Source organism: Solea solea, chromosome 10 (genome assembly GCF_958295425.1).
Source record: "Solea solea chromosome 10, fSolSol10.1, whole genome shotgun sequence".
In the NCBI taxonomy this organism is placed as follows: domain Eukaryota; kingdom Metazoa; phylum Chordata; class Actinopteri; order Pleuronectiformes; family Soleidae; genus Solea; species Solea solea.
Genome location: NC_081143.1, coordinates 25,122,634 through 25,145,791, shown reverse-complemented (window position 1 = coordinate 25,145,791; position 23,158 = coordinate 25,122,634). Strand labels below are relative to the sequence as shown.

The 23,158-nt window shown below is 40.3% G+C and overlaps 2 protein-coding genes across 5 annotated transcripts; both read right to left on the bottom strand.

Moving 5' to 3' along the window:
- Window positions 1-572: 572 nt before the first annotated feature.
- On the bottom strand, window positions 573-15,742 carry LOC131466408 (uncharacterized). Of its 4 annotated transcripts, none has more exons than XM_058639602.1 (10): window positions 15,470-15,742; window positions 8,567-8,621; window positions 6,834-7,173; window positions 6,645-6,744; window positions 5,910-5,997; window positions 5,674-5,807; window positions 3,302-3,521; window positions 3,106-3,196; window positions 2,905-2,977; window positions 573-2,817 (listed from the first exon to the last, which is right to left on the bottom strand). In XM_058639602.1, exons 3-10 carry the CDS (start codon window positions 7,043-7,045, stop codon window positions 1,816-1,818), a joined length of 1,920 nt encoding a protein of 639 aa, XP_058495585.1. In that variant the 5' UTR covers window positions 7,046-7,173; window positions 8,567-8,621; window positions 15,470-15,742; the 3' UTR covers window positions 573-1,815. The 4 variants fall into 4 exon arrangements, with proteins under 4 accessions (XP_058495585.1, XP_058495586.1, XP_058495588.1 ...); XM_058639603.1 differs by lacking the exon at window positions 15,470-15,742 and adding an exon at window positions 12,089-12,423; XM_058639605.1 differs by lacking the exon at window positions 8,567-8,621.
- A 1,444-nt stretch (window positions 15,743-17,186) lies between these two features.
- On the bottom strand, window positions 17,187-22,954 carry LOC131466968 (3-mercaptopyruvate sulfurtransferase-like). Its single transcript, XM_058640614.1, has 2 exons — window positions 22,228-22,954; window positions 17,187-18,379 (listed from the first exon to the last, which is right to left on the bottom strand). The coding sequence occupies exons 1-2, from the start codon at window positions 22,805-22,807 to the stop codon at window positions 18,081-18,083; spliced, it is 879 nt and encodes a 292-aa protein (XP_058496597.1). The 5' UTR covers window positions 22,808-22,954; the 3' UTR covers window positions 17,187-18,080.
- Between the last annotated feature and the right edge of the window lie 204 nt (window positions 22,955-23,158).

Here is a 23,158-nt window from a genome sequence, read left to right as displayed (position 1 = left end):
TATAAGGCCAGGGACAGACTGGGGCAGAAAATCGGCCTTGATCACATGTCATCCTCATTACCACAGCTGGTAAGGAGTCCTAGGTTTTAAATTCCATGAAAGAAAAAAAATATTTCTCATCATGACGAGATTAAGTATTCAACCATTAGTGCTCACGTGGCATGGACCTGTGCCACAGGTGCACCCATGAATTGCATTGGGGATAATACACAACTCCTTATATGGGCATCCTGGGGATGTGTGTTTATAGGTCACATCTTCAGGCTTTTCAAAATGCATTTTTTTCATCTTCTTATGTGTTATAATTGTATATCTATAAAAGGGGGAGTAGTGATAATTGTGCAGAAGTCACAAAGTAGACAATTTTTCTTGAAATTGAAATTTGGAGAACAAAGTTCCATGGTGAAAAATTCTGGCCCTAATACTCATCATACCTCTTTGTCTCTGCAGCCTCTCTGTGGGGATTTTGTCTGTTTTGGTGTTTTTCTGTGTCTTTGAGTTTTAACACCAAGAAAAAGTAAAAAACTAAAAGTAAAACAAAAATCAATACACCCTTCACTTATCATCAAAAGTGAAGTTTGACGCAGTTTTATTATTCAAAATCCTTCAAATATTATGACACATCTGCAGTGCATGCATTTACATTACACCATTGAATACAGTGTGAGAACAGAACAACTGACACAGTAGATATAAGTGTGACGTTCAACAGTCAGTTTAATAAAAAAAAGACACCAAATGTCATCGTAAAGATTATTCCTGACTGTCACAGTCTGAACATTTTATTACACCTGCAATAAGTTGTAATGTGTATGTATGTATTTCGGGTTTTCTTTAAGCTTTGTGATAGCAGTGATATATACAGTGTCACAGTATATGCAGAGAACACACAAACCTGCCATGAGAACAGGACACTGAACAACACATATACAACTTTGTGCCTTCAAACTCTCACAAAGCCGTTTTCGTTTTTTTTTCACATTTTCTTTATGACGTAGTCAGTACCAGGGTTCTAAATCAACTTTTTTGCTGGTAACTTTCTAAAGTTACCAGCACCAGAATGAACGGAGCAGAAGCCCCTGCCCGGTGCATTTCCTCCGCTGGTGGTGCGCGGCGAATGGCTCTTGGTCTTCTTGGAAAGGCTCGGGGCGAAGGTGGCAGGCGGCCCCAGCCTTTACAGTGACCCCCCCGCCCGGACCTCAACGCTTCCTGGGGCCGCAGACTGCTTTGTGTTTTCTGTTTCCATGGTTTCTCGCGCTGGTTGGTTGCACTGCCTGCGTGCAGCCAATGGGCGTCTTATACGTCATCACGTAGCATCACAACAGTGTTCATATTATGTAGTCAGTACTGCCCAGGGAGGGAGAACAGTAGAGCGGCTCTGACTGACATGATTGCCTCATGCATCACCGGCCAAACGGGCTAGTAAGTTTTTAGTAACGCCCGCCAAAATGATTTTTAACCCGCATTTAACCCGATTATAATAATAACAATAATAATAATAATAATAATAATAATAATAATAAAATAATAAAAAACATAATAATAATAATACACAACAAACAAAAAACAGGAAAATGGTTACCGGTCATTTTTGATGGGGTTAACATGCATAAAAACTCTTGAAACTTAGCATGGAGGTCAGGTCTGGCGAAAATGCGATATGTTAAACTCAAACTGATTTCTGAAGTTTAAACTGTCCCTTAGGACGGTCCCTGAGGAACTAAGGACAACCGGCATCCAAAACTACATTTCAACAACCAGCAGAAGAAGCTCAGCAGTCAACTCTTTTTTCCAGTAAATCCGCCTATTGCTGCTTTATCCTGACTCCTGTCTCACAGGCATGTATCCATCACCCGAGGTTTCCATTGACCTGGACAATGACAGCATAGCAGCTTTCCCGACTATTTGACTAAGACTTGAAGGTTGCAGAGTTCTACTTACATCTGTCTCAGACAAAGACATTTGCGAGAAAGAGGGCACGGCACATGGCAGAATACAGCGAGTAGGAGGAGGGAACAGGAAGTGTGTGGTTTCAGTTGACGAATCGATGTCTTCCAGGCTCTCCTCATGACTCACCTGCTCCTCACCCCCACTGTTCACCCCTGAATCTACGCTCAGTAGTTCAGGACTGCTGGCCTGCAGCTTGTGGACTTGCTCGTAATCAGAACAAACCTGAACGGACCCTTTGCCAACAACACTTCCTCCATCACCTCTAAAGAGTTTCTGAAAGATGACTTCTTTTTCATTCACCACCTCTCTGCACTCGGGCCCCTCCTCATGGCCATCACTTACATTGACGCTATCTGTTTCCAGACTCTCGTGACTCACCTCTTCGCCAGAGCAAACACCTGAATCTAGACTCTGGAGTCTGAAGCGTTCAGCCTGGAGCTTCTCAACCTTCTCGTAGCCTGAAACTACTTGCACTTGCTCACTGTTGTTGTTCTTGCGTTTTGATAGCAACTGTACAATCTGCATTTCTTGCATTCTTTCTTCCTCCTCGTTCTTCTCTGCACTTTTGCCTTTGTCTTGACAACCGGTGGAGCTATTGCATGGATCATTGTCACAGGGCTCCAGACTCTCTGCTGTCCCCATAGCGTCAGGAGGAGGAGGAGGACAAAGTTGGGAGTAAATGGGGTTGGAGAAACTGGAGCTGGTCGACTCGATTCTCATGCGTTCTTTTCTCATCTTATCCAGGAGAGCCACCTCTTTGCTGCAGAGTGTGTCATTATCCATGGTGGAGATAACTTCTACAGAATTGATGTCCTCTGTTTTCAAAGAGGAGTGAAGGGATTCCCTGGGGAAGTAAGGGCTCCAATGCTGGAAGGGAGAAGACCAAGAAAAAGATTCAGTAAAAAGGCAGATATAACCTGAACAATCAATATCAAGTTGGTTTCTTTAGTTCACCTGTAAATTTAGATCCTTCAGGGAGGACTTTCCAGGATCCGGTGGGGGCTGACCTCTCATCTTCCTGTAAACCCTAAAAAGATGGGATGGCACAGAGTTTGAGCAGAGCAGTCAAAAACAATCAATGTATTAATAAAATAAGAAAATGATATTTGCTATCTTGGAAAGGTTTTGTGTTTGTGTGGGGCTGTGTCTGCTCACCAAATGGCTTTGTCATTCTTAAAGAGTATGCCAGCCAGAAACAAGGCCAGTGTTGCGCCTGTGATGATAATGGCCACATCCCTCACAAAATCTGACAAATACATGTCACAGTAAGATATCAGCATGTCCTTCTTCCTATCCCACTCTAACGTGAGTTATATAAACTAGGATCTTTGTATTGTTTGGCAACATTTACCAGGTGGTTGTGTTGGTTTTATTCTTCCAACAGGTGACTCCCATGATGCAGTGGGGCCCCAGTCACTCCACACTGACATGTAAGTTTTCACTTGATCAGGCTGCACCCGAATGCGTGCCTCATATGTCTCTCCTTGTACGAGTGATTCAGGGTCCAGCTGTGCCTCGCATTTTGACTTACATGATGTGGTTTTTGTCTGCTGCTTCTGCACAGAGGGATCCTAGCAGAGAAGAAACAAATGGATGTATGATTGACTGATGCAGTACGAACGGATGAATTTAACACAAAGAAATCATGTTCTGGTTTAAAGCTGACATAGGCAGGATTGCTCGAAAAATTCAGAGGTTGTATCATTTTGGGTGGTAGGCTGTCTGTAACAAGCTCCTAACGGTTTTATCACACTTACTGTGCCACATTTGAAGAGTCTTTTGACTTTTTTTTAGGTTGCTTTGCAGTGTAGGCAGTTGTTGCCAATAATGTAATAGTGACCTTTTGACTGAGAGGACATGTATGGTCAGCAGAGTATTACAGCCAAAGAGCTCTGTGACTCTCTTTGTTTGTTTACGCCACCATGTTGGCAGGAAACGGTTCGATGAAAATGCCATTTCAAGCCGTCAGAGTTCACTACGTACTTTAAGCCCACAGAGATGGAGAAATAACATCGGCTACCGGAGCTTTGGTCAAAGTCTTCCATCACAGGCCAAATTTCCCCAAGGAGTTCTCTCTCAAATCACTTGATTTATATTATCTTCTTAAACTGAGATATACTTTTACTGCTTTTCAGTTCCTTACTTTGTGAGTGCCATCATTTTACATCTGCAACAGAAATGCACATTTGTGGCAAACGGACATTTAAAATCAAACATTAATCTCTTATCCTCTTCCTCTAGCTTGAACATGTTCTGCAAATGTTCCGGTAAAGCCCTGCTCTCTAAATATTATTTTCAAAGTCTGAAGATCTATTATATCTGCCATTTTTAATAAACCTGAAGAAATAAAAAAGTCTGTTAGAAGGTTCTCTCTTGCCCCCCTTATGAATGACTCTGACTGCTCTTTTTTGCAGCAGAAACAGAGGAGTGATATTACTCATATAAGTATTGCCCCACACTTCCACACAATAATTAGAATATGGCAAAATAAGTGAACAGTATGGCATTCGCAATGTGTTCAATACAAACTTGACTCAACCTATCCTCCAAGATAACACCCAAAAACCTAAATGTAAGTACTCTTTCGATCCTTTTTTCGATTTGTAAAGACCATAAACTTAGTTTTTTCAAATTTTCAAAAAGCTTATTTACATCAAACCATATTTTAAATTTAACCATTGCGTTTGTGATGTTTTCAACAATAAGCTCGAAATTGTCCCCAGAACAAAAAAGTATCATGTGCAAACAAAACAAACTGTAGGATCTTAGAAACTTCACAAATATCATTAATATATAAAATAAAAAGTTTAGGCCCCAGCACTGATCCTTGTGGGACTCCAAATTTAATCCTGTACATATCTGTACATATTGTTGTCTATTATGTAGGTAACTACTTAACCAGTCCAATGCCACTCCTCTCACACCATAATTATGTAGTTTAGATATTAAAATCTGATGATTTACCGTATCAATGGCTTTTTTTAAATCAATAAAAACCCCAACTGTATGTTTTTATTATCTAGTGCTGTGGTTATTTCCTCCATTATTTTCATTAAAGCCAAAGCTGTGGAGCGATTGGTCCGGAAACCATACTGACTCTCACTCAGCAAGTGGTTCTTTTCAATAAAGTGATAGTAATTGTGAGAGCAGTGACACTGGTCTGTAGTTGTTAAACTCATGTTTATCACCCGACTTAAATAAAGGAATAACCTTTGCTGTTTTCGTCTGGTCTGGAAAGACACCTGTACTAAAAGAAAGATTACATATATAATGTAGAGGTTTAATTATACCAGTTTCTTTCCCTGTGTTCATGTCTCTTTGTTTTGGCTAAACTGGATATAATGTCATTTTCACTCACCCCTCCCAAATACATCGAGTGTAATACCCTGCTTCCCCTTTTTTTTGAGTTGGCAAGACTTGGCCCAATATTTACAAAGAAAGAATTCAATTCATCGACTACGTGATTCATATCTTTAATGTCCCAATTCTCACTAATAAAATAGTTTGGCAGTTTGGTATATGGTCGCTTATATCATTCACAACTAACCCACTGTTCATATTGTTCTCTGTGACCTTTATAAATATATTGTCAATCAGACAATATAGATCCAAAAAGTCTGGTGTTGCTTTATGTTTAGATGCTCTGAGGAGATCATTATGAAATGACACCAGAAGGATCTTGCCTACCCCACCTTTAAACACAAACACAAGATGTATACATACACTCCATGACTGATCCTGTGTTTTCCACTGCAACTCTGAGGTAAAAACCTTTAACGAAAAATCTTTCCCAAATATGAGGAGCCAGGAAACGGTGGTAAAGTTGACATCTGGTCTTCCTGGTGGATTTAGCTTTACTGTGGAATCAAACAAACGGGTTAGGTTATGTGTTTATTTTAGGTCACATTAAAAACGGTCACAGGGTGAGTCACGAGGAAGGAGCCCTTCAAAATACTCACTGTTGCAAGCTGGCCTGAAGTAAACTGTGAAAATGTGCTTCCCAGGGTCACAGCTCAGGCTCATGGACAGGTTATGTGAAACTGTAAACTGATGAAATAAAATAAGGTAAGAAAAAAGAAACCCAGTCACCAGACATTAAATACATGTGAACTTATCTTTTATGCTCCTCACTTACATGTCTACTGTTGTGCATATCAAATACAATAATGTTTGGACCAGTCGTGGTGCTTTTGGCTGAAATGAGGACATGAGGGCGAGGACAAACTTTTCCTGTTTATTTGGGCTTGAAAAGCATCCGGTTAGGGCCAAGAAAAGCTCTGTGGTTGGCTGCTTTCTCACAGGTGTCTCACCTGATATGTTACATGCTGCCACCACCAACCCCCCTCCACATCCTGGTGAGAATTTAGTGTCCTACTAAACTTGTGAACTACTGTTTGTCACTTTAGAAAATGTTGCTATAGTGTGTATGAACGTTTGCAGCGAACTAAAATAGTGTGTCAAATTGTATTATGAATTATTAACAATTCAAATGTTAATTCTTTGTTCTGTAATGTTGAAGGAAGGAAACACTGTCACGTAATTTTGTGACTATCCCTACCCCTTTTGTCGAGGGGTTACAGTGGTAAAAACAAACAGCTGCATGGAGCTTTCATGAATGAAAACTTTGACTTTTAGCCTTTAAACATGTATAAATGCTGCATGCTACAAAGTTTAGAGCAATAATCCAGACTCACTCTGCGTTTGGCTTTGAAATCCAAGGTGCACCTCCTTATATTCTGATTGGACACGTCAGCAGGTTCCATGCGACACGAAGCAGTAAAAACTGTTTTTTTTCTGTTGAAATAATCATAATGATCATTTGAATGCACTCAAGGCCTTAGTTGTATGCATGTTTTTTAAAATCTGCAGTCATTTTTACTTACTTGTACTTATGAGTGCTGAGTAGTGTGCATGCGGCATCTCTGTGGTTGGATTCCTTTGTAATGTTCCAAGCACAATTGATGGTTGTATTGTAGTCGGTGTAGCAGGTGAGATCTGTGGGAAGAGCCGGTTGGCTTGGGCAACTTTCCAACCAGGCCAAGCAGACTCGAAGCAGAGCAAGAAGTAGCACAGGGATTTCCTTGTTTCTCTCCATTTATTGCGTCATCAATCTCCTTTTGTGAAGGAGATTTATGGTTGGTTTCCAAAAAATGACAGCTGACAGCATCTGGCTACAACTCAATGCTTCCTCCTTCTTCTCATCTTGTGCAGATGACGTTACAGCTGTTGACAAGTAGAAGAGGGATAACATGTGTATGTTGCTTCTTCTTTTTTTTGGAATCTTTAGCTCTGCACACACAATATGGTTAGAGATAGTCGGTGTTTGAAAAAGCAGAAATAGCAATGTTTCACATCCAGTTTACACCTGTTGAATTGACCCAGATACACACTCACCAGCCACCTGTTTAATTGCTTATCAGTGTGAATATCTCATCAGCCGCTCATATGGCAGCAACTCAGTGCATTGAGTCGTGTAGACATGGTCAAGACGACCTGCTGGTGTGAAGGAAAGGTGAGTATTTCAGAGCCTGTGGATCTGATGGGACTTTCATGCTCTTCAGAGAGATTTCCATACTCTGGCTTACAGAGAATGATCAAAAAATAAATCCAATGACCAGCAGTTCACTGTGAGAAAATGCCTTATTGATGCCATCAAAATAGAGGAGAATGGCTAGTTAGAAATAATATAAAGGCAAAAGTAACCAAGATATGAAGAAAAACCTTTGATCAGATAACCTACTACAGGATAAGACCACACCAGACACTATACATGTACCTAAAGAAGTAGCCAGTAGTCAAGTCAAACCCAAAAGCAACCCAATTGTGGGGAAACTTGACAACCTTAGTAAGACATAAAACATTAATTTGAGTGACACGTTACAAATACACATGGAAACAAATATCCCCCTCACACAAACATTAAAGACCTATTTCTGGTTCAGGTTCAGAAAAACTGGAAGATGATTTACATATAATAATTTTATATCTATAAAAAATGACAGTGTTTTATTTATGTATATATATATATATATATATATATATATATATATATATACATATATATAATAGTCAAAAGTATATAGTATTTTAAAATAAAATATAGTATTTTATAAAAGTATAAAGTGTATGTATATATATATATATATATATACATATATGGTAAGACTTTACTTACTTGCTTAATAACATATTTACTAGCCCTTTATTAGTAAATATTAAGCACATATTAACACCTTATTTAGGAAAAATCTTAATTCATGTCATAATAGAGGTAGAAGAAGGTTATGTAGAATATGGCGTTAGTACGTGCTAAATAATTACTAATAAAGGGCTAGTATGCTACATAAATCTGTTAGTAAGCACATAGTTAATGGTCAATACCTGTTCCTAATATAAAGTGTAACCATGTATACATACAGACAGGTAGATACTGTATGCTCTATTTTGAATGTTTCTTGTGGTTCACCATGCTGTTCAAAATATAGCATTCAGTTTAGATGTTACTGTACATGTTGTGACACAATGACTATACATAAGTAGGACTTCAAACACCACCAAGTCAAAAAAAACCAGAGCAGCTATTCATCAAATATGAAGCCAGTGCTTGTCATCATACCTGTTGGTGAAGCTGTAGAATCTGCCCTTGCAGCACCTTGATCCCGTTTGACACCCTAGAGGGGGAGCATTGCATTAAATTGGCGACAAGGTTTTTGGTTTTTTTTGTCTCTTGGAGGAAATGACGGCCATTCATTAGAGAGAAAAAGACCTGACGTAATGTGTACAGTCTCGGAAGGTCGCTTCCAAGAATCTAACAATGTCAGGAAGACTTATTTATGTGGTTAACACTTAAGACACACATGGGCATTTTACGGCCCGCGCTACACCACAGTAGTATAGTATAATAGTATTCATTATATAGTGTAGTAATTTGATATTTTTAATAGAGTTGGTTAGCAATTGTGTTTATTGTATGTTGTATCTATCTGTCTATGGTACTATAGGCCCTGTTTACTATAAAAAACAATTTCCTTTTTTACTTCCCTGTAAATATTCACACACACACACACACACATGTTTATACTATCTCATATGTGATATATGGGTCTGCCATTTGCAGTAACTGATATTGAACAGTAGCTGCACCACAATGACATTTGATCAGTCAAAAGCAGGATGAAAAATAAGTGTGTGTGTGTGTGTGATTGTGTGTGTGTGTGATTGTGTGCAGCTCCAGATACTAAACCAAACTGTTCAAAAACATCTAAACGTGTCTTTATTTTCCATTTAGAGACAAAGGCAAATGTTGACTATATTTTCAGGTCACCCTTTTTTTGTTGTTGTTGTTGTTGTAGAATTGGTAAATGTCAAAATGTTTTTTCTTCTTCTGAGAAGCCAAATGCTTCATTATTCTGATGGGTGCACTTCCTGCTAATGACCTTTCCTATTCCTTCCTGTTCTGAAAACTGCATTTCTCAGATTACAAGTCATATCCGCCTTCATAAGCATAAACCTGCCACGTCAGTGAGGGACAATAAGAAAAACTGAAGTGCACCATCCCAGTTATTTGCTTTACAGCAGTAACAATCAAATGTGTGATTATCGGGAAGTGGACAATTTTAACCACTACCCCTTTTCTCGCCAAACAAACAGGTTTTCACTTAAACAGTTAAACAGGTGAGGAAATAGAATACAAATTGGCCCACAAGGCTCATTTACTGCAGTTTACTACCATAAGCTGTGCTTTACGGCAGTACCAGTTCGGGATAGCAGGACAAAATAAGAGCATAATAAACCGTATCTAACTGAATAAACATTAATTGTATTAAGATAAAACAAAAATATCAGTTATGATTAATTATTATAAATTAAAGCAAAATAGGTATTAATTAAGCCCAAAAAATGCAAACATAAGCCTTATATTTTCTATGGCTCTAACACAATATGAGCACCAAGTAGCGATAGCGGAAGTTTCTGATACTGCAACACCCACATCCAAAATCATGTAGCGTGTGAGCCATAAAAAAGATGAAAGTGTCCTCCTCGCCAGTCTTGAAGGTTGTTTGTTTTCACCATACGTGTGAACAGGTGGTTTTGATGGTCACTCAACAACAGCTTCTGCTAACTCTATGCTAACATTAGCAATGTTGAGCACAACTGCACTCATACAACCAATGTAAACACCTCTGTGGCGCCTGAATCTTTTTTACTAGATTTAACCAATACATTTTCTAATTGACGACCTAACTAAGGGGGCACAAACTAAGACACTTTTGAAGATGAATTGTGCAAAGTGTAAGATTTCCCAGGGATTTAGAGCTTGGCCTGAGGGCTAAAAATCAGCTCCTATTAATTTTAACTGTTCACGTTTTCACTCCTATTTCCTACAGTAGCCTCCTTAAACCAGAAAGGATGTCATTCCTCACTGTTAGCGAAGTAAGCCTCCACTTCAAAACACAAAACTGACAATACACTCAGAAAAACATACTTATATATAGGTAGTATTCTAAATGTCTGCCACTGAACCCTGCTAAATGTTACACACTGGACCTTTAATCCATTTTTCTTTATCTGTCTCTTTCTGACATTTTTTGGAATTCCCCCGTAGCCTTATCCATGAAATGAAACAGATAAAGAGCGTTGCATTTCACAGAGATAGACGCAAACACCAAAACCACATAAGCTACGTACAATGAGCACACCCACCAACCACTTCAAAAACCATTTCTCGTCCAAGAAAGCTACTGGTGTTTCCAGGTATGTCCTGCCTCACATTTCTCTTGATGGTGCAACATTTTTTAAACGTTGTTGCCACTTTAGGTCACAAGGATATAAGTTTACTCAAGTCTTTATGAAAGTGGACACTGATTTATATCACACCCTAGGGAATATCCCATTTTTCTGTCTTTATTTGACTCACTAAACCATCATTTACAAACTGGTCCTCAAAATAGTCCTTCAAAGAGACTATCAGATTTAAGACACTTACATATTGGTTTAATTTTCCTGAATAGGAGGCTGTGTCCAGAATTTATACAGTCTATGATGTCTCCAAATAGCCAATTTGCATCTATTGTAGAAGGCAATGTAAGTTGAACACCTCTGCAACCACACTAACAGATAATAAAGTATTAAAAGCCAATCAACTGTATTCTCGATTGAAAAGGCTTTTGGCGAGATAAAGCAGAAAGTTTTCCTTAAGATATTTTAGACTAAACCAGGCATAGCTTTTATGTTTGTGTGTCTCTGCTGGCAGCCATGCTTTTGAATGAGCCTGCCTGTGTTAGGGGTCATTTACCATCCATCCATCCATCCTCTACCGCTTTATCCCCCACATGAGGGTCTCTTCTGACATAGAGACAAACAGCCATCCACTCTCACACTCAATTTAGAGTGAACATGCGGTTAAGTGTCTCGCTCAAGAACACATATAGACAGAGCAGAGCCAGGAATTGAAACAGTCATCGACCAACTGATAACCCTGTTGTTATCAGTTATATCACTGATAACCCTGTTGTTATCAGTTATATCACTGATATCAGCGTGTTATGACTGTAAGCATGCTTGCATTGATGTGACCTTTTCGAAAAACACCCTTACATGTTTTCAGGTGTTTGTATGTCTCCTCACTCCTCCACTCATCCCTTTTCTCTGTCTCTAACATCCACCACCTCCTCTTATCTGCCCACACACACACACACACACACACACACCATTTACAAAAACCCACATTTTCCATCTCTAATATGACAAGATGGCATCATTTATATATTATGTAAAAAACTCAAAGTTGGGTGTTTTTAACGCTGGGATTTGAACTTCTCTTTTGGATGAATTCACAGGAAAGGCTCAAATGTTGGGTTTTCACAGAAATGTACTTGCTATAGCTCCACTGACAGGGAAACCACCCTGTTATTGTCACCGTCTGGTTTCACATGCCTAAATACAGCATGTTCTCCAGAGACTTCAGAAACCCCCCAAAAGATTGACCTTAGAATGTTAGATTTTAAATACATCTTAAAACTCTTATCGTATACAAGAAAGGTTTCACCGTTTCATTCAGCAGTGTTATCAACGTCAGCAAAACTTCCCGACACAGACTCCATTCATTCACCGAGAGTTCGTTCATATAAGAACCTACCTTCCGCTTCACTCTGAAGAAAACTCTTCCAGTTTGCCATCATTTATGTACAAAGTGGCCGATGAGCTGTTACCATGTCTGTAGACTCGATTGTACTGGAAGGTTATGTTTCGAGACAACTCCTTTACTTTGAAATTGCGTCAGGGGAAAACGCTGTGCAGTGTTGTGGTTTCCCCGTGGGTAGGTTGAAAGTAAATGGGAGAAACATCCACGTTTCAGTTTTGAAACAACAGGAAGGAAACCCCTCTTTGACCTGCTTTATTTTCCATTCCTCTTTTATTGCACTATATCACTTTAGCGACACAGAAGGCACAGAAATTAGTTAATCCCTGCCTCTTAAATATGTCATTGTGTCACACACGCACACATGTGGTATGAAGTCGTAGAAGTGTGTGCTTTCCAAAAACTCGTGCTGTTCAACAGTAAAACACCACTAACATTCCCTAACTTAAACTAACAGCTGACTAAAAGCTTTTTTGTAGCAAAACAAATGTCCATTTGTTCCCATTTTCACCATGAGTACATAGGGAGGGTCACTGTATACTTGTGCCTCCACCTGTACAGTGGAGGTGAAGGAAGCGCTGTTTTCCACAGGTGACTCGGTGGCACTTCAGTGGGTGATAATGTGAGCGCTGTGTCAATGCACGTGATATAATACTTCATCTTTTTTACAAACCGACGACCACATGCACACAACTTCTGCTCCAGTGTCTGCACTTCTTGTCCGCAACATGGACAGATGACCACAATCATACAGAGCTCAGTTAACCCTTAGTGCTCACGCTGCACGGATGTGTGCCGCAGGTGGGAATAATACACGGCTCCTTATATGGACATCCTGGGTGTGTGGTCACATTTAAAATGTGCATTTTTTCCATCTTCTTTCGTATTGTTAAGATAAAGTTATGATTCATTGTATATTGCATTTTGAGTAGTGATATAAAGGAGCAACACTTGTGCAGAGGTCACAAAATAGACCCGTTTTTCTTTTATTTTGGTTCACGAAAACGGGCCAAGCGAACTTTGAACTGTGATGTATTTCCAGATTTCACCAATGGCGTGTTTTCACCGTCTCAACTCGACTCGCCTCGGCATGGCACGGTTATTTTGCGTTTCCACTAGCATAGTACCTGCTCTGGCCAGCTGCAGATAAGTTAAGAAGACTTAACTATCCTAAAAACATGGGTTAATCTCCAACAATTACCAGGGAAATGTCTAAAATCTCAATATTTAACAGAGGAGTCTGGTAAATTTAGCGACAGCACTGCTGATCGCAACTGGCGACCGGCATCACAAATCCAGTTATACTGAAAACAGCTGCTGTACAAGTCACTCGTTTGTGTCGCGTGTAAAAGAAAGTCACCGCATTTTCATGCAGCCGTGCACTGATGACTCCGCCCACGTTGAGTAGGTACTTTTTAGTAGTGGAAAACCACCCTGAACCCTGGTGAGGCAAGCTGGGACCATTTTTTTGGTGGGACCACCAAAAAAAATTCCGATAGCCTCTGTATTTACTGTAAGTTTTAACATAGTAATTGAAAAAAGCAGCCAAAATGCTCTGTGTTCTAAGGGTTAAAGACACAGTATGGCAACAAAGGTCAGTATGCTCGTGTTTTGGTGCGTGAAACGTGACAGAATTTCTCAATACCCATATTTATGCACACTAACTTTAGATGGACCTAATTTCTAGACAGGAGAAGTCAGGTGTGCCTCAGATAAAACAGGTGAGAACGACAAAAGAAAGATTAAACAACACTGTGTAAAGTTTGTTGTAACTTTTGACTTCTAAGTCTTCTCAGCTCAGCGTTAACTCTTGAACTTACTCCATCAGACTGAGTCTCTGACGATTATCAAGTGACACAATTCTCACTGTGCACCTACCTGCTCTCTTAATTATTGGGAATGAAAGAGGCTCCTTTGCAAATCAGTGATCCTTTGGCAGCTGTTATTCAAGGTTTCTCTCTGAAGACCACGTCCTCCTAACTGTTATGATACTCTAATTCCCTCAAGTGGATAAAGTGTGAAATTACACTGAATATTACTGTAAAGCAGGAGTGTCAAACTCAAACGACGAGTTAAATATTGTGTCCTAAGAACCTCAGTTATATGGTAAGTTTCACTGGGTGCTATTCATACCTCTGAGTTGGGGTGAAAAGATTGAGGATCATGTTCTAAAACCTCTGAATATCTCAACCCAGGCACCGGGGTTATTCTTCCACTGAGTGGTTTAAACCCATGTCTGCCATCCCTGAAACTAAAACCAATTTTAGATACCTTAGCGGCCATAATTCAATCCTTAAAAGGTTGCTAAAGGTAAATTGTAGGTTAACTTTTAATTCTCATCGATGTTTAATCATAAAGTTATTTTAATCAATTGGCGTCAGATTAAATAAATGATTATTATTGTAGATATTAACACATGGCTCTAAATATTTCCTCTCCTACAGGTCAAGTGAAAAAAAAAAAAGTCCAACTTTTTCAGAGAAAAGAAATGGAAATAATATTTATGATGCTACTTAACATCATTTCAAATATGGAACCATAAACTGTTCACTATCTGTGAACGTGTCTGTGATCCTGCTCCGACTCCATCCTCACAGCTGCAGTCACGGACACGGTCTCTAACCCGAGACAGAGTGAGGCTGTAAACGCCGTCAGCATCCCAGTGGTGAAAATAAAAAAACATTTGGACCTCTGGGAGTGTGGTCAAGTGAGGTCTTAACCACACCTGTAATTACCGCTTATCCCTACAAATGTGACTAAAGACCACGAAACGGAGATTCATCCTTTCAAAGCAAAGTACAGTTGGATTCAAACTAACAACTGGGGCCGCCAGAAATGTTGCTGCGGGCCACCACTGGCCCGGGGGCTGCACTTTGAGAACCTATGATTTAGATAATCGATTAATCGGTTTAAGTGATTTTTTTAAAGGATTTAAACCATTTTTCTCAGATTTTTCAGCTTCTTAAATGTAAATACTATCCGGTTTCTTTGCTCCATATAAACAAAGATATCATTCAAACTGAAAAACAAGACGCTCGAGAACTTTGTTTGAACGGTTTGCCTCAGACTACTGAAATGGTTCTGCTTTTTTCCACTGAAGCCTAAAACCACAACAACGTTTTAATTTCCCTCAGCCTTCACTCAGGAGCAAAAATGAGAAACGATCAGTTTCCAGTGATTTTTTTTGAAAATTCTTATCAAGATAATTGTTTTCTCCTGTGGTCCAGGATATATTGTAAACAAGACAAATGCTACTAATAAAACAAACGGCCAAAACAAAACTGTGACTACAGTTCATAGGGGCAGAGCCCTGTTGTTATCTGTCGTGTTCTCAGTGACAAAACACAAGTCATCTCCTTGTCAGTTTAACACACTCACCAGTCAGAGCCGGGGTAAGACGGTTACTCCCTCAGGCTGGAGCTGCAGAGATAAAGGATCCGGTCGACTCGTATTTGAGTTTGTTCCACATCTGTGGAAGAACGTGTTTTCACAAAACTATTGTGCCCGTACAACTACAGCTGCAGAACAAATGAAATGTTGTTCGCTTCATACGTGGCCTCCTCACTGAGGTACGAAAGAGGAAGATGGGGTATTTATGGAAATGTCATTTCCTCCTATTGTTAGTTTCCATATTGACGGCACCGTGATCATGATGAGGCGAGAGCTGATGGATTGTTTGTCACATAATGTTTGATGGGAATTGATTTGTTGCCTGTTGCTTCGAAAAAAAAATATATAATATTAAAAAATATTTAATATTAAGTATTTAGATCAAATCTGACTTGATTTTAAAAAACGTGGGAGACCACAGACTAACGACAAACGTTGTACTTGGGAAGAATCTCATGTGTCCAATGACATTAAAATAAAATCGCACCTGTTAATCCCTCACACTACAGGATAATTTGGCCAGATTGTCGGAAAAGTGCCAGATCGGGATGGAAAATCTGGCCAATTATCCTCTGGTGTGGGGGGCGGGCTTCACTTTACTAGTTTGGCCGTTATCACCATCTTTCTTCACATATAACAAATCACTTCCTGTTGGTTTTTGGGTTTTTTAACCACAAATACTCCCTCCCAGACAATGACTTCATGAAAAAGAATGACATTTCCAACCAGTATCTTGTGATTATTTTCTAAGTAAACGGGGTGGCTGTGAATCAGCAGGTCAGTGGTTATGTTGTAAGAACAAAATTCTCCACTCATTGTGATTTCAAAGTCCATCTTTGTTTTATTCAGACACAACAATTCCAAAAAGATTAAAATGTCAAGTTCACGGAATGTTCTTCTGAATCATCTGCGCTGTGGTCTGGAAAATAAAGACTTCTTTTACATTTGAATGAGTCATTGTTTTGGGTTTTTTCACATATTGGGAAGAATATACCGTCTCATCTCATGTGTCTGTGCACAACAAACGTGCATCAGCAAATAAGATCACCTTAGGTTAGTTTGGAGGAAGCGTTCAAACCCAGGATTTATAGGTGGTTTTAAAAACACATTTTCTGTTGTCTGTCTGTACAACACAACCAATCATTTTGTCGCACCCGTGAATTTGATATAACTGCCTCACACCAGCGTGGATTGGATTGTGTACCTGTCAAACTTCATCACATCTGCCTGCCTGTCGGGGCGACGGCGCAGGTATTAGGATACGGCCTCAAGGATACAGAAATTTTCACTACACCAGACACAGAAGTGGGAAACTGGAGTACAGTGAGTCGTGAATTCACAGTCTCTGGACCTCTGGTTTATTCAAAGCGACGCTGGAGTTGCCCTTTTTCTGCTGAACAGGAACATATTTTATATATATATGTACAAGAATATCAAAGGGAGATGATGGTTTCAACCAATCAGGAGCCAGAACTCCACAAAGAGGCAGTCCTACCTCTTTCAACAATGCCGCATTCCATTTACGTCGGAACTCGGAACTCTGAAACCAAAAGTTAATTTCGTCAGATGAGAATCTTTTTTCCATGACTGAGACGAGACGACGGCGAGACTGCCCCAGTGTTCCCTCATGACTCTTCCAGTGACAACACTCCCTGACCAGTCTGTTGACGTGGAACCTCACCAGAGCAGGTACTAAAAAAGGTACCAGGTACTATCACTAATGGAAAAGCAAGCAAAAGAAAATCGTGCTAGGACTGTATAGTGGAAAAGCATCATTCATTAAGAAATGGGTGACAGAATTAATACTCGAGGGAACTGGGAGTGACGTCACCGCCGAGTTTACTGCATTCCAGTTGGGAAGTCAGAAAAGCCAACATTATCTTTAACAATAACAATACTTTACATGATCTACGGTAGCATTGTAGCATTGTTGGTGAGGTCGCTCCAAGTTCCGAGTACAAATGGAAGGCGCCATACATCTCTTTCTTCACCTAACTTGGGAGGAGGGAACTGAATGCTAATGGCAGCAACCAACAGGAAGTTAGCCAACAGATGACATCTCTAACAGCAGCTTCAAGCATACACACCTGAGCGTGTAGTGCAGGGTTGTCAAACATACGGCCCGGGGGCCAGAACCGGCCCGCCAGAGGGTCCAATCCGGCCCACAGGATGAATTTGTTAAAATTTTACACTAATCTAAACATAATGTCAAATGCTGCAGATACCCGTGACTAAATGTTTGTGCCTTTATAGATCCATTGTGCTGTGTAAATAGTAAATTTAGGCATGATATTGTTGAAATTGCACTTATATTTCTCAAGAAATGTCATGTTTTGTAAAATTATCCTTCATTAAATGTAAAACAAAGGAGAAAAAACAAAGGAGTTCTTGTTGTTCATAGGTTATTATGCTATTATTTTACTATTTTTACTGGTCCGGCCCGGCCCCCTTGAGATCAAATTGTGCTGTATGTGGCCCCTGAACAAAAATGAGTTTGACACCCCTGGTGTAGTGTAAGGCTTACAGTCTTTCCCAAAATAGAAATAAATAGTCCTCTTTTTCGTCTTAAACCATCACACCACCTGCTCTCCTCAGCCGCTCACAGATGCTTCCCTCGTCCTTCAGATATGATGTGCTCCGGGACAGCGCGGGTGTACCACTCTGACCAGCCTCCGTCATACACCGACACGCCAGGGTGCCCGCACTCGTGTGCCGCGAGCGCTACGAGGCACGCCGTCACGGCTGAGCCACACGAGACACAAATGGGGCGAGTGAGGTCAACGCCCGCCCACTTGAACAAAGCCTGGAGTTCCTCGTTTGGCAGGAAGTGACCCGATGGGGACAGGAAGGAGTGGAAGGGCATGCTGATGGAGCCAGGGATGTGGCCAGGCTCCGTGTCTGTAGAAAAGCGTGAAAGAGAAAGAGTTAGAGAATGGGAGGGTTATGTTTTTTATTGATTTAGGCTTCATTTCTCATTTTCCAGCCAGTTCTCATCCCGAGAGTGTCATATACCACCCAGTCATGTCCCGTGGCGTCGCTTTAAGGCCCATTTCTATTCTACGCAAAAAGTGCCATATGAATAATTGATGTATTTTTTGCCAAATGGCAAACTCTGCATTAGCAACTTTTGTAAATGAAACACTTGTACCAGGTGAGGAAAGGGAAATCCAGGTATGTACCCAGGATAGTGCATACATTTAACCCCCATTCCTTGAACTAATGACCTCACTGAAGTAGAACGACGAATCTGCCGAGGACTGCCAGCATGGGCGTTTTCTGTATTTTTAGAAATGGATGGATAACAATCTTACTTCACATTCTGTTCTGACCCTAAACTCATCATGCATTCAAACACAACAACTTGCAGCGACAAGTTGAATGTCATACACACAGACACACACACACACACACTCACATTCTGCATTAATTCAGCCTGTCGAAAAGCAAACAGAGCAATGTTGGCAACTGTAGATAAGGATTCTATTGTCATATCTAGAAAGTTGTGTTAAGTTATGTTTAGTTTTGCCTTCTATTTGTTGTCTTGTGACTTCCTGTTTTATTTTGACATCTCTCTTTCCTCTTGTTTCAGATAACTTGCCCTTCCCCTGTAGGTTTCCCGCCAGTCTGATTATCTTCCCCGCCCTGATTGTTTCCACCTGTTCCCCATTACTTTGAGTTTACATATAGCCTGTGCCAGTTTGTCTTGTCTGTCATGCCAGAGAACCCACGCCAATCCATGCCACGTCAATTGTTTTTGGTTTTTGCATTTCTTAGTTGCTACTTTGTTTTGTCCCTTTTTGAGCCATCAGAGTTTTTTCCTCGTGAAGAGTGATTTTGGTTTGGCACCTTGCCCAAACCTTTTGTCTCCTCCCAGTGAGTGATTATAATTTGTTATTTTTGCCTTTTGCTTATCTAGTGATTCCTCGATAGAGTGATTTTCTGTTGTTACTTTTCCTCCTTTGAGAGTGATTTTTATTTGTTACTTTGTCCAATAAATTGGAATATTTTTGGAAGTTGTCTCTGAGTCGTGCTATTGGGTTCAAGTCCTTGTTCGGTTGTGACATCTATTCAAATATCCTCTTACAAAAACAAAGAGGTGCATACAATGTCAGTACAGCATCCCAGTGATCGTCGACACGACTGTGAGGCAAATAAGTAGGTCAGCTGCTTGAAGACATTGAGCCTGTGTAACCTTAGGCCTTCATGACAAACAGCATATTCAATGTGCTTTTATTACCGAGACAATAATTGGCAGATGTTGTCAGGTTGGTGAGAACCTCTTAAAGGGGTAGTGTATTTAACAAAAAGCGATTCTTAAGAATATGTTAACCACTTTATCTTGCATTGAAGCAGCCGATTATGAATGAAAACAGAAGTTCGTAAAACCACTTAAATCCTGCTCCAAAGTGGGTGAGTTCACAGCATCACAGCACACAAGAGTTGTCGATCAACTTCTGCCTCTATCGATAAAGTCAAATCTAAATTCACTATTGTTTTGTGGTTTGAAATCATTCCAAAAACCCTCACACCCCCATTGGCTGAAAACACAAATTTTCTCAATGGACCTCGGTGCGGGAGAATGAGGGAAAATGAGATAAGGCTGTGAACACAATCAAGAAATGACCTTAGACTTAAGAGCCTTGTGTAAGTTAGTGTGACCATGCCTGTCTCACGGTGGATCTCCGTGCAGGAGTCAAGCACATGGCACATGATTGCACCAAGTTCAGCTCGAAATTCTCCCCAATGAGTCAAGATCACAATCATCTCCATCTCAAAGCACTTCTGAACCAGTACTTCCTGCATGACACGGTCGCTGAACTAAAATACGGGCTCACGATTGCCGGCTTTCAGCAGTGCTGTCGCTAAACACACCAGACTCCTCTGTTAAATATTAAGATTTTAGACATTTGCTTGTTAAATGTTGGAGATTACCGCATGTTTTCAGGGATTTTTAAGTCTTTGTGACTGATCTACAGTTGGACGTCGCGCTCATGACTTGTCATATTTTAGTATGGGCTCAGCTCGTTTGGAACCTCACCAGAGCAGGTGCTAAAAAAAGCACCAGGTACCAGGTGGAGCTGAAAAAGTGCCATAAGACTTGTTTAAAATGTAATTTTGTTCTTGCAAACAGACCTGAGGTCGACTGTCGGCACTTCTTAATTTGAATATTTTGCATCTCATGATATACCAGTTATCGGTTCAGGTTATTATGGCCCAGGATAATCATTTCAAAGCCTGCACTATATGCGGTATTCATCCATTCTTTTATTATTATTGTTTAAGAAGAACAATATCTACTGCAATTGTGTAAAAGGTTTCAACTAATGTAAAGCAATATTCACTGACTTCTAGCCACAGCTAGATCTAAAAATACAAGGTTGGCTAAATGTGTAACATAAGTCCAGTTTTTAGTTATTTTAACATGGAATAAATATTTAAATTAATAGATGTTATGAACATCACTGACATCTTCTGTCTTCATCTTTTATTTAAGAATTTCATTATTTAGTAACACGGGCAGACATACACGTCTCATATGGATTGAAGGGGAGTACGAACACTTGTTTTTTCTCTCTTCACACACTGCTCACGATGCTGAAATTTAAACGCCTTTTTTCATTTTTAGGCACTGTGGATTCCTGCTAAACAACTTCTAAAAGAAGATTGTAAGCGCTTTACTTAAGTCCAAGTTTTCCCTTAGCGCCAACTGACAGTGTTTGTCTTCAATGGCAACAGTGAGTTTGGGGGTTAAAGGTCACTGCTGATACCAGTTTCACCTCTGGATGAGCACTGGATTAGTGCATATATGTGCACGTGTATGTGAGGAGTTTAAAAGTGCAAAATGAAGATAAGATAAATACCATAAGCGTCATATTTGTACCTATAAGATTTACTGCATAGTATCTGTGATCAGTCTGTGTGTGCACCTGCTCCACGTGGAGCAGCATATACAGGTCAAAGGTGACTATTTGTCTGGGTGTTTTTGTCAAGGACACATTTTCTGTCCACTCCAAAATGTGAAGAAAACAAATAGTCACACCATGGACACTAAATCTTATTTGTCATGGGGACACATTTTGAGTTGCACAGCTAAGAACAGGGAAGTAAAAGTCCATTTTTGATTTTTGTTTTAGTTATTTCTCATTGGATTATCGAGGCTACTTGATACATTTGTGAGAATCAAATATTTTCTTAAGGATGCAGCTCTTGATAAAGGAAAATATCTACATGCCATTACATTGATGATAGAGCAATGTATCTATTTCAAATCGAAATCGCAATTTGGAGCATTTGCAATATCTGTCAGTGAAATGTTCAGTCGTAATTGATAATAAGAAATATGATGAGCTAAAGGACTGCTTTGGGACATTATTTTTTAACATATTAAAGAACTCTATGTATCTTTAGATATATTTAGATATCTAAATAGTGTTTATTGCTTGCACAAAGGTTTTTTTTTAAAAACAAAGCCATTACACTGGTATACCTGTTTACAGCAACATGCTGATGTCTGCTGTTGTATTTTGTTATATTTCAGTGTCGCCACACTTTGAATGAAAAGTGAAAATGAAATGAAATGAAAGTGAATTAGGTCATTTTTAGTGATTTTACAACCCTATGAAGTCAATTAACACAAATATGGTTAATGCAATGTATAGTGATTTCCACTATCTATCAGATTCTGCTTCGGGCCCCATAAAGGCTTGGACCAGCACTGCCTACAGAACCATCTTCAGACCACTTACTGTCTCTGGGTTCAGGGTCCAGTCCTCTGAACCTGCCTGCTGGCCTGGCATCGACCACCTGGAAAGTCTTGGTGTCCAGGTTATCTAGGATGTCCTCATAAGTCTTGATCCAGGATCGGTTCAGTGAGGCCCTGAATTCTGTCGGCGCCGGTCTGATGCACTTGTCACTCACAGTCCGACCCTCCAGCTCCCAGCTCCTGAGCCCGCCGTTGAGCAGCGACACCGCGCTGTGCCCGAAACTCCGGAACATCCACCACACGCGCGGCGCAGAGAACGCACCGACGTCGCTGGCGTCGTACACCACGACGTGCGTGTCGCTCTCGATTCCCAAGTTTCCAACGTAGTCTGCGAAACTCTTCTCCGATGGCAGCATGTGGTCCAGAGGGGACGTTTTGTCACAACACTGGTCTATGTCAAAGAACGCCGCACCTGGTATGTGCCTCTTCTTGAACTCGCTCTTTGCGTTGCGCCGCATCTTTGGCAAGTACCATGAAGAGTCCAAGACGCGCACTTTCGCCTGCGCCTTCACAGCGTCCCAGAGCCATTTAGAGGAGACCAGAGCCCGCGCTTGACGCGCCATGGTTTATTCTGGAGAGGTGAAGCGAAACCAAACCCTGTGCCAAGGATTTATAACAGCCGAGAGAGGACGAGAGAGAGAGAGAGAGAGAGTGTAGGACAAGTGAGTTTATGGAGGAGAAAGGGAACGACGAAGGGACAAGAGGGACAAGCAACACGCCCCCAAGTCTGCGAGCAACAGCTGGAAGTGACGTGATTATTTTTGTACTATAACTAAACTAAAGTAAACCCAAAAAAAAGCCTATAAATGTGAACGCGTGTGCCACAGTTAGTTTCAAAGTTATAGAACTCACAAGTATTCGTTCAGTCTATTTTATTTGTCTTCTTTTGCTAAGTTCAAAATATTGCTTTCTTT